Source organism: Polypterus senegalus, chromosome 4, assembly GCF_016835505.1.
Source record: "Polypterus senegalus isolate Bchr_013 chromosome 4, ASM1683550v1, whole genome shotgun sequence".
Lineage (NCBI taxonomy): Eukaryota > Metazoa > Chordata > Cladistia > Polypteriformes > Polypteridae > Polypterus > Polypterus senegalus.
The window spans coordinates 53949498-53962336 of NC_053157.1; the positions used below are offsets into that span (position 1 = coordinate 53949498).

The following is a 12839-nucleotide window of genomic DNA, read 5'->3' on the forward strand; positions in this document are numbered from 1 at the left end:
AAAATGCTAAGCTTTGGCTTATATGCTCTACATTTACATTTACATTTTTTTGCTCAGCAGACACTTTTATCCAAAGTGACTAACAAAAGAGGTCAACATACAAGTAGTAGACTAAATATCGGTCTAGGGACTACAGAACAGAGTTACAAAATTAAACATTACAAGTTAAGACCTCTAAACCAACAGAAAAACACAAGGTTAATTAGCTACTAAGAACTTAACATGGAAACTATTATGGATATGAAACATATTCACAAGAACAAGAGAATCTTGAAATGCTTCTTAAACATAGAGAGTTGGTGGTTCAGATGGAGATGGGCAGCTCGTTTCACCAGCTGGAACACATGAAAAACATCTGGATTTAGATTTGATGCCACATACAGTACGTGAGCATTAGCTGATCAGAGCAGACAAAAAGAAGCATAGTTCCTTACGAGTGTGCTGCAACAAGAAGCCAGTGTATTGACCTGAAAAGAGAAGTGACATGTACCCATCTTGGCAGGTTTAATACAAGAAATGCTGCAGAATTTTGAATCATCTGCAGTGATTTAGTAGTGCATGCATGTACCTCTGCCAGTAAAGAGCTGAAGTCAAATGCCTGAACCAGAAGTTGTACTGCATACTTTGCCAGATACAGCTTGATTTTGTGGATATTATACAGAGTGAATCTGCACAAATGAGAGACAGTTGCAACGTGGCCAGTGAATGATGGTGCTTGAATGAAAAATAATTGAAATATGATTAGTGAGGAATATTATCCAAGGCTGCATACTCACTTGGTAGGTGTTAGTGATAATGAGCCAAACTTTATACATTGACAGGGTGTTGGACAGAAATACCTTTTGGGATAACAAGGGACACTGCCTTTGCCAGTTTGAGCTAGAGATGGTATTCATTCATCTAAGCTGAGATATCATTGAGGCAAACTGAGACTGTGCTGTCCTCAGGAGAGAATGTAGTATAATCCACCATAAAGAATATTGTAAACATCATGAACCACTGTTAAAAGAATTGCAGATTTCAAGAGCCCCAATAAGGTACCAATGGGCAATAAATAGTCCTTAGGAAAATCTTTGGACAAACATGAAATTTATATTGATATTGGCAGGGCAACTTCTAATGTGATTTTGGGGAAACTAGTGATAATAAGGGTAGGGAAACCTTGCTAAACAAGATGACCTGTAAGAAAAGCCTTCAGAGATATTGGTACTAGAGACAGAGAAAAGTATACTTAGTGTGCCTGAGATGGAAGTCTTTCAAGCATGCAGTACAGTATACTTTTTGATGACAGAAATTAACTCAAGGGCACTAGCCAGGGAGACCTAGAACCATGTCTCCCTTTTAAGAGTCAGAGCAGAGAGGACTGTCAAGAGTGAACTATCTTAGCAAGCAAGCCCTGGGATTATGCCACTGAGTATATGACAGGAGGAGTACTGCATCTTTAACACAGCTCAGATTGCAGAGGAGTTCTAGCTCTTTAAAGTCTACACAAAACATCTGTGTTTAGGATTCCCAGGGGCTGTGTTAGTCTTAATGGGCTGCCCTGAGTAGAAGAGTGATTCCATGGACTTGAAGAAGGCTTGAGTTAGAAAGTTTGCACAAAGCCTAACTGAGGAAAGCATGAATGGCCAGCATCTTTAGGAATTAAGTGCTGTAACAGTACTTTTGAGGTGGGTGAGTGGATAAATTACACCATCACACAAGCACATCAGCTATCTGAGACAAACCAAGAAGGGGTATAAGGTTTTGTTTGTGTAAATGCTCATGAAGTTTCAGCTCTAATGTTGTTTATCCTTCCGTTGTGAGTTTTACTTGAAATTTAATCACACTACTGTTTGAGACACTCGTCTCCTGGAATTATTTTGGGTGTAAAAAAACACCAAGAGGCTGCTCTAAGATTGACAGATATATAGGGTCAAAGTTATAGGTGAATTTCAAACCCTGATTATTGAGATGGTAATAGCAATCACAGAAGATAAAGTTGGAGAGTATTATGATTATGCAGTTATATGTGCATGGTTACATAATATGGCAAAAAACAGAACACAACATGACTCCACAAACATACAGTTAGAGAAATTAGTAATATTAATATTCAAACAATTTTGTCTCAATGTCATCTTTCAAAACTGAATCACACCATGGTAGGTGGTTGTTTATTTCCCACAGCAAATACATTGATTGATTGTGTGATTTGTGACCTGAGGGAAAGGAATGTATTGCATTTAGTATTGCAGAGGAACATTTCCTTCCCAAACAAGAACACAATGTGTGAAAAAATAGTTAAAGGAGACAGCTCCATTAATAGTTTAAGCTATGTTTATTTACTTCCCTTTTGCTTTATGCGGAAGACATTATGGTAATTAAGGCTAATTAGTGTGTGAATGTAGTCTGATGGGTAGGTCACCACTACACGGACTGGTGAGGATGGCAGAAGCAGGAACTGGAGAAGAGCTCATAAGAGCGCAAAAGAAACTTCAAAGTGGCAAAAGCTTGTAAGAGTTCACAAATAAGCCTACAAAGCCTAAAAAGCATTGCTATATAATTTCAGAGATGAAATGTTCTAATACACCAAATTAACCCTATTCTGGGCCAAAATCTTTAAATGCCTATCAGGCAGTCTTGGTGTCACGATCACTCCTAATCCATTAACAACTGTGTTTGGTGTACTCCCAGATGGGCTTAAAGCAGAGAAGAACAAACAAACTGTAAATGCCTTTACTCCACTGATAGCACATAGACTTATCTTGCTCAGCTGGAAGAATCCTAACCCGCCGCTTTTAAGTCAGAGTGTGACTGATGTTATTTACTATTTGAAATTGGAAAAAATCAATTTCTCACTTAGAGAATCTATTCAAAACTTTTTTAAAACCTGGCTGGATCTAATCAATAACATTTTAGAATAGGCTTTTATATTGGAGAAAATGATTCTCCTCCCTCTTTTCTACTCCTAAACCTTTACTCTGGCTGTTGGCCTTTCTCTCTTTCTCTTGGGCAGGGGTTAAATTGAATTTAGTTTTGTTAAGTTTGACTTGTTCGCATGGAATGGTACTTGTTTTTAATAAATTCAATAAAAATGTTTCTAATAGGGAAACCATCCCTGTATTTGTGTTTTGTTGAATTGATACTGTAACACTGTACACTGCAACTTATTGGGATAGATAGCAGAATGCTAGTACTGTAGTGATATTTAAGTGCAACTCTTTTCGCTATGGTTAACTCTTAACATAACTTTCACTTTTTAGCTAATAGCATGTGCTATCACAAGTCAAGCTCTTTTGGATTTGAGTATATTGAGGAGAAGACAACATACATATTAATATATTTGTCATTATGCCTGGTTGGTAAGCAGGAATAAATTGATAATGGTTAAATGAAACAAGATATATTTTATGTAGAGCAACATGAAAACGATATTTATAGTGTCAATGGAAATTTAAGAAAGAAAGAATAATATTAATTATCTGAAAAAGTTCAGTGCTGTAAATCAGCATTCAGCTGATCCACATTTGACTATTCATACTTTTAATCATGGCACTGAAGAGTATCAGATTTTTCACTCTCCTTTGTACATATAACAGAGTCTTTGTACTTGAACTTGTGTGAACTTTATGATGCTTCTGGAATGTGAACTCTCTTTTGCAAATGCTAGAACAGAAAAATTACAAATTTTGCAAAGATTGTGATACTCCAAAATTTGAATTAAGTTTAAAAACAGATGAATGAATGACTTTGAGCATTTATGTTTATTAATATTTCCCTTCATTGGTCCATCCTCCATTTATCTTTTGATTCTATGTTTGTATATGCAGTGCCATGAGAAACTGGCAAAATTCAACTGTGAATGGAACTTTGTAGCTTCACTTATCAGTCCATCCATGCATTTTCTGAAATTGCTTCTTTTAGCATCACAGTGAGACAGAACCAGTTATAGTAGCATGAGATGTAAGGTAGGAACTCTTGTCTATTGTAGACCAAACTCAGGCTGACGTGTGAATAAAGTGGAAATTATCAGTTTCTACCTTGTCTTCTAAAGTTATCATACTACCCATTGCCCCACCATTCCAACAATAAAGACATTTGATTTGTATTATCATTTAAAACAGAAAAGCAAATGGAGAAATGCAAAATGTCCACACAGAGAGTGACCAGAATTAAACTTTCAGGCTATGATACAACAGCACTAACCACTAGACCATCCTTTTACTAATTAATATTGTATCATTCTCAAACTTACTTAATCCTGTTCAGGGTAATGGTATTAAGAAACTATCCAGGGATTATCAGATTCAAGAGAGGAGCTATTCTTGATGTGGCGGTAGACCTTTATTAAATTTAATAAAGTAAATTATTTGTAAATATTAAGGTGACACACAGATTTTTACATGTGCCAGGGTAGCTTTTACTTTTATACACATGTGGGAAAATAGTTGTCTGTATATATATATATATATATATATATATATATATATATATATATATATATATATATATATATATATATATATATATATATATATATATATATATATATGTTCTTATCTGTTGAGGAATGCTGTTATTTAAATTGGGAATCTTTTTTAAAAAAGACACTTGTATGTGGTGTTAGTGTATGATGTCATTGTGGTCAGATTCAGGCAGATGTGATAACTTTAGATAGGGTTTATATTATACATACCATAAATCCTTTTGGCGCAGCACAAAAATGCTGTAATTTAACTTTTTATTCACTGTTTTCTTTTTTATTTTCCATTTTTCATATACTTTCTAATTCCTTCTTCGGCGAACGTCGTCAGCCCTTTCCAGCTCATATCCCAGTGACTTGAGCCAGTCACTACTAGGATTCACAAAGAACGGCTCCCTTGTTCTACCATTATCCTCTGGCACGTGCTGGATGACCCTGGGAGCACTTGACTGCTCCTGCTCCCAGTGCTCAACTAGAGCGATTTGGTCCTGGAGCACCAATCCCCTGGTTGACCAATTGGAATCCCAACTGCCTTGCCTCCTCTTCTCAGAACTTGCTCTTTCTCCTGCTTCTGCACTTTCTTTCTTTCATTTCTCTTTGGCTTTCTTTTCTCTGATTGTCCTCCTTTTCATTCTTGATCTCGAACCTCTCTCCTACTCAGACCCATTTTATCCTTGTGAGTGTAGGTGATTTCCATAATAACCCACGGATTGTCAAAGAAGAATGACTATGCTGATTCGGCTCATACATGAACAAATGATGAACCAATTCCCCCATGAAACATGCTGGGGCCTCACATATTTCTGCCGACACACTCCTACATGCCACAAATTCTGAGCCAAAGTGTTTAAAAAAAAAACAACTTGCACTACTATGAACCCCTGACATGCTGCTTTACTTATTGTTGGAAAAGACTAACAGAATAACAAAGAACTGATGTTTAGGATACTTTCAGAGGTGTTGCCCAGCACTGGTACACTGCACTACCATAACTGTTTGAGTTTTTCTTTTTGATATAAGGGAGCTGTAGATTTCCTTGAAAAGTAAATAATAATGCAGTCACACCAAGTATATACCATAACTTCTGTGAAAAAGTTTTATTTTCACCAATTGTAAATGGGTTGTCTAATGGATTTCAGGCAGGAAAATGCATTATAAGACAAAGCATGACTCACCAGTCAAAGTAACAGTAGAAAAGTGAGGGGGAATAGTGACAATGTATGTTTTCATACTGCTATAGAAGTACTAGAACTGCTACGGGTCCGTATGCCCTGTGTGTGTATTAGGTTCCCTGACAGGATGATACATAGAGTCACATGAACAAAAATGGCCGTCTGTGCAGAAGCATGTAATGTTTCAAGAAGGAGCAGACAGTCCAGCAGTTGGCAGGTGATATACACGGCCATTTTGTGTATTTATTTTCATGTATGCTGCTACTTTACAGCTTAGGACTCAAAATACCCATTTTTCTTTCAATTCTAACCACAAATTGGGTCAATATAGAGTGTCAAATAACAATATTAATAGATTTATTCTTACTTTTAAAGTTACTTGCATATGGAACAATCACTAATCCATATCTAATGGAAATGTGGCCTGTTTCATCAGTAAAGGTAGCAAAATAAAATTAGAACCCTTGTAGACAACACCAGCATTGGAACCATGATGATTAAAATGGCTAAAGGTGCAGTAGTGCTGAACAGCTTAAAAAGGAAAATAAAAATGAAGTCTAAGATGTAAGCATAGTGGAAGACTGAGTGAAAAAACTAATCGATACTTGTATTTTAACAGAGAATTGTTCATAGCACTCTGTGCTGGCACTCAGTGAAGATCGTTATTCAATAAATAAGTTGTACTGTATTATATTGTATTGATGTTAACAACTCAACTAGAAGGAGACCTCTAGTCTTATGAGACAGCTTACAGAGAGGAAATCAACCCATGGCATCAGAACAACAACAATTTTTCTCTTAATGTCAAGAAAACCAAGCAGCTGGTCATAGACTCCAGGAAGCAGGAGGCAGACCACACACCAATTTACATTGGACTGAATGCTATGGAGAGGGTCAGCAGCTTTACATTTGAACATTGGAAAACCTTTTGATAATAACAGACCATTTAGCTTACTAAAGCTCAGCAGTCATATCCTCCTAATTCATCCAAAACAAAATCAAGTGGAGTTTTGAATGTTCCTAGACTACTACTGTCCACCACATTACTTGGAACATATTTCATGTGTCCATATTTCTCTGTGTGAAGAAAAACTTTCTAACATTAATAAATTACTTGGAACAACCATCACTGAGAGCGCAGCATACCTTGGCTATAGTTAGGAAGTTGGACTGAAAAAACCCTTTATTTAATTAGATGTATAAGGAAAGCCCCGATGTCCTCATTTATGCTTACTGGGTCTACAGGTGTATAGTGGAACCGGACATTACTGACTGCATAACATGGCAACTGCTCAGATCAGCAATGAAAAGCACTGCAAAGGATGGTGTAATTGGACACACAGCTTTTCAGCACATACAGTATTAAACAGATACTACCTTAGAAAAGCAAACTTTATTATTAAAAACCTTAGCACTCATACTAACAAACTTAAGTTAATTGTCCTATGGACTAATGAAAATAAACTTGAACTTCGAACACATATATACTGTACTTCTTGTCCTTAATTTCACCTTGCTGAATATTTATTGAATTTCCACCTGTCTGAAACTCCACTTACTCAATGGTGGCATGCATCTAATAATAAATTATTAGTCATTTGCCCTGGCTTATACAGCAACACAAGTGTTAATGAACACAGTAATTATACCTGTATTTTTGTAAATACTGTTCTATGCTTTTTTTGCGGCAGAGTGTTTTTGTGTGAGTAATTCTTTGTTTCACCTTTGTAGATACTACTTGATTTAGTCATATGTAATTCTATTATCTTCTAAGTAAGTGAGTATGATAGATGCTTTTTCCTCTTTTAGGATCTAAGCCAGGAATACCTAAACCGGGTCCTGCACCTCCTGCTGGTGCCCCTCCAACTTCCCAACCATCTCCAGCACCACCTCTTCCGATACTACCTCCCCGACACCCAGCCGCTGTGTAAGTATTTTTGACAAGCATTTGTAATGATGAGTTTGCCTTAAGCAAATATAACCTAAAGTTCTTGTTATATGTCTTTACATAATGCAAACATAATTTATGATATACAGGCTAAAATAAACAAAACATGAAATGGTAAACTATGTAAATTTAAAGTAATTATTTGAAAGTTATTGTCTGTAATGTATGGGTGATCATTTGGAAACATAATTCGGAAATTATCCATATATGTACAGGTAACATATTCACATTCGTGAGTGTTAGGGGCTGAAGACACCTGGAAAAGTGAAAATTTACAAATCATACTTGGGCTTCCTTAACTGTGGTGGGGATGTGCTACAGAGGGAAATTTATATGGTTTTGTTTATTTATTTCTTTTATTCTTTATTTTAAATTACACATTAATGAGTTGATTGCCATTAAGAAGCAGGAAGAGAGCTGGGGTTGGCCACGCAGATTAATAGGAGAGGGATATGTAAAATAAGAAAAAAAGAAATCAAGAGAAAGGAATTTGACAAGTGAGCGAGAAAAGTGAGAGCTCAGAAGGATGGCTAGAAATCTGTCTAGGGTTCGGATAGTGGAAAGAGAGAGAGAACGCGAGCACAAATGCGTATACAAGCTAGTAGGAGATGTCTGGATATGCTGAATAGATAAGGGAACAGTGAAGCAGGAAGGTAACTGGTGCAGATCCGACAGTTGCGCCATTTTTTTGACCAAAAATAACATTTAATATTAATGATATAGTATGAACTTATGTTAAGAAATATTACATAACATCAATATTTATGAAGTATATGATTTTATATGATAAAAATCATTTCCAGTATTGTTTATATATTTTTGGCTAATGTGTTTTCTAAATATTTCTGCAGTCTTTTGGCAAGCTTTAAAAATGTCCTTTGTAATAGTTCATGGCAACTTGCGAATAACAGAAGCTGTGAATGTCAAATCGAATCTGGAGAACAGACTGCATGTACATATATATATATATCAGTGGGCCCCCATTTAATCCAAAGGTAGTGAGAGAAAATCTGGCCAAAATAAACAGCATGAAAAGGTATTAAAACAAGAAAAGAATATTGTACTTTTGAGCATTTCTTGTCGGCCATGGTTTGTCAACAAACTGACCTCCTCCTTCCGGTCTCAGTTGGTTATGTAATACCTTCCTGGAAGGAGCAGGTCCTAAAGTGATGCCATTCACCATCCATTTGAGGTTCCCCTAATTTGCAGATGGGAAGAAAGATTGTGTTAACAAGAGCATCCTCTCTCTATGCGAGGTGTCTGCATAGAGCTTTGGGGATGCCTCCTAATTGCACCTGCCTGACAATATACATACTGTATATATACAGTATATATATATATTTACAGTATATATATATATATATATATATACTAGCGGGGCGGCGGTGGTAGCGCTGCTGCCTCGCAGTTAGGAGACCCGGGTTCGTTTCCTGGGTCCTCCCTGCGTGAAGTTTACATGTTCTCCCTGTGTCTGCATGGGTTTCCTCCCACAATCCAAAGACATGCAGGTTAGGTGGATTGGCAATTCTAAATTGGCCCTAATGTGTGCTTGATGTGTGGGTGCGTTTGTGTGTGTGTCCTGCAGTGGGTTGGCACCCTGCCCAGGATTGGTTCTTGCCTTGTGCCCTGTGTTGGCTGGGATTGGCTCCAGCAGACCCCCGTGACCCTGTGTTCAGATTCAGCGGGTTAGAAAATGGATGGATGGATGGATATATACTAGCTGATTACCCAGTGGCTTCGCTCACTGAGTGCAAGGGAATAAAATGTATAGAAATTATTAAACAGTAAAACATTAACATGTAGAAGTAAAGATACATTGAGCAGTACTGGAGTGCTTTTGGGTAAAGTACATTTTAAAGGCGCTATAACACAACAGTTAAGTAGCACTAACAGCAGCTTAAATGTATTTGGATCATCTCTCGGTAGCAAATCCCTTGTGAAAGGCACTGCAAGACCGCTGTGGTATAGAAATTATATTTTCTATGCGATCCTGAAAATTTCTGCCTGACAACCTTGCACTATGTGCCTGTGATTTAAGAGAAAAATTATTCTGAGGCATGTGGACGCTGCCCTTCCGTGCTTAATGGGCAGAAGGACCAAACAATTCCCAAGTCCAAAACTTAACATGAAGAGGTTGATACATCTTCTTAGATGTAAACCCTTCATCTTCTTAAAAGAATTTATCACAAAAGCAACCTTGAATGTTGCGGGGTTTTAGTGACCTGAACTCACCTTAAGGGACAGTAAGTAGTCGTGAAGCACAATTTACAAAAAGAGTCCTGCTTCAATGGTGCGATTACACTCATTCACAAAGATTTCCACTCTCCCAGGAGCCGACGGGGCACTCGAAGTGTCACAAACAGTGCAAGAAGAGAGGACGCCGCCTGAAACTGCGAAGCTGTCAACCCGGCAGAGCAGCTCGACATTCCGCGCCTCTGAGCGTCCACTTTGTTCTCACGACCCCTCGCCGCTGAAGGTGGTGTCGTCTTCACATTGTTTACAGCTTGGCGCACTTAAAAATTAGAAAGACGCAAAGCTGTTTTCCTCATCTCTTCTACTATCAAGTACTGCCAATTAAAAAAAAGTTATAATGTGACAGTTTCCGCGACAGTCACGTGGACGAATAAATAAAACTTCTCTGTCAGAACGCGCCTGGCGGTGAACGGGTCAGCACTGGAGTCCAGAGAGGAGGGCTGGGAGAGGGCGACGCAGGGCGCACTTCTATGGGATAGATCGGCGTGTTTGTGTTTACTTCTTTTCAATATCAGTAAAGTAACTCTCACACAAATAATAACAATTCATAAAGATGATATAAAAAAGGGCGTCCACAAACAAAGTGATTAGGTCCTGTATTATGTTCTGTGGTCATACGTAATTTCTGTTTCAAACGCAAAAAGAATTTTATATATATAGATTCATGACATTCGTAGTCTGACTCACAATCTGATTGTATGGGTGGTTACCTATCAGGTAACGCTTGTGGTTGGCCTGCAAATCGGCAAACATCCGCCACGGTGCCCTCTTTCAGTTGTGAGAAAATTCCATTGTAATGAATATCTTTACAATGAAATTTTCATTATAACGAAGTATTTTACGACCCCCGACAGTTTCCTCATAAGACAGAGGCTATAAAAATCTTGTTACTATGAAATACATTCAGCAGATACTTTCATTACAACAAAGTGCCCAAAAGCCCAACATCTGATAAACATCCATTGGAATTTAACTCATTGTCACCCTCCTATAGAAATGGCAAACACGAAAAAATGACATTTTATCTTAGAAAAAAAACTTGAAATTTTTGGGGCTCTTGATTACAGCAAAACGAGTTGCCAATGAATTCGGAATTTCTCCATCGTCATTGTCAACTTTCTTAAAAGACCAAGCAAAAATAGAAGAAACATCTCAGGTTACAAGCCTTGGGCATCAGTGCAAACATATGCGAACTGCTTCATTTGAAGACATCGAAAAAGCAATTATTCCTCTCATCATTGACAAGTCGATCAGGCCTCAGTGTTTTAAGCGCGTTACATTCCTTCCCTGTGAGTATAAAACAAACCAGCATTTTGGGAAACTGGCTGAGACAATTTGACAAGAATATTGTGATGTGTGAGTCACTGTCTTATACCCAAAAACATGAGGCTAAGTCTCAGTACTTTAGCAAAACCAGCTTTATTCAGCTTGAAACAGGAACAGCACGGTTATTTATTGTAGCGGGATCTACCACTCTCCTATACATAGACACAGCAATCAGGTAGGGTCGCGGCCAAGTTAGTGGCCAAGCAATACTGTCCCCTGCAGTTATAATGTTCCTTGCATCACCTATCGATGACAGGTACTTATACCGTGACTGGCTCAGATTTGCTTCTGAGGCGCTCCGATGAAGCACTATGACAAGCAATCTTCCACAGATGTGGCAATCATGTTTTGGGATGCGCTTCGGCGAGTAGGGTTCCCAAAAGAGTTCAGAAACCTCACAATATGAAGAAGACAAGGAAGATTCTACTACTGATTGATAACTGTGCTGCTCACACACACTATGCTTCTACATTTAGATAATGTTCAAGTTGAGTTCCTCCTACCCAATTGCACAGCAATGCTTTAGTCATTGGATTTGGGCATCATTCGCACCCTGAAAATGTATTATTGTAAAGAAAATGCTGAGAAAAAATCTCTTCAGCATAACTTGTAGACAGGCAGAGATAAAAATTAACGTGAAAGAAGCTATTGAAATGATTGCAAATGCCTGGACGCAAGTTAAAGAAAGCACTGTAGTGACAAATACAGAATCTTATTACTACGAAATTTTCATTACAACGAAAAATACTTTTTAGGTCCCTGGCACTTCGTTGTAATGGAATTTTACCGAAATATATATATAAATACATATATATAAATTGTGAAAACAACTTCAAACACCATCTGACAAACACCACTTCTTCATAAAACACACATTTATTAAAGCCGTTCTTGCACAAAACACAGTTCCCCTAGCACCAATCAAGTCTTTCTCTTCCTGTCTTTCCTCTCCTCACGGGAGCTTCGTCCTGCTCCCACTCCCGACTCTAGCTCCCTGATTGGTGTGAGGCGGCCCCTTTTATTTCCACCCGAATGTGCTCCAGGTGCGTGATGTGTGTTAAGAAGAGCTGGTGGTCTTGTATTACTGTAAGTTGACTTAAGTATGTATATATTTGCAGTTCTGAAGGAGATGAAAATTATGATGATGTTGGGGTTGGTCTTCCCCCTCCACTTCCTGCTGGAAAACCTGGAGAAGGTAATGAAGAAAACTCTTACATCTTTAAAGTAATATTTAAAAACAACATATATATCACAGGAGTTTATTGCAATATTTTTCATGATGATATATCATCATTGTACCAATGTTAAGCATCAGGATTTGTTTTGCGTTTTTGAGATGCGTTAATGTCTGCAATATGACAACCTTTGCAATAAAAAGCCTTGGTATCTTTTTAGTACTTTCAAAACAAAATATGTTGTTATAGATGGATGATCACATTTGTTAACACTGCTGCATAGATTTTTACATCAACTGCCCTGTCCATGTTTAAGTCAAGCATTTGGGTTAATTTCAGTTTTCACAATGTTACATTGAAGAATGAGCTTATTATCATGAAATATGCAGTTTGCAAGCAATTTCATATTAAAATAAAGTGCATCTGAAAAATAACAGACAGACATTCTTGGAAGGTCTGATTTGTACTGAGTTTAGTCTTCACAAACATACAGTATGTAA

General features: G+C 37.6%; 1 protein-coding gene across 1 annotated transcript in view; it reads left to right on the top strand.

Moving 5' to 3' along the window:
• Positions 1-12839, top strand: part of LOC120528704 (FYN-binding protein 1-like) — a 101893-nt gene that overhangs the window by 54555 nt on the left and 34499 nt on the right. Inside the window, exons 3-4 of the mRNA XM_039752860.1 lie at positions 7447-7564; positions 12283-12359. Coding sequence (XP_039608794.1) covers positions 7447-7564; positions 12283-12359 — 195 coding nt within the window. The remainder of the gene's footprint in view (positions 1-7446; positions 7565-12282; positions 12360-12839) is intronic.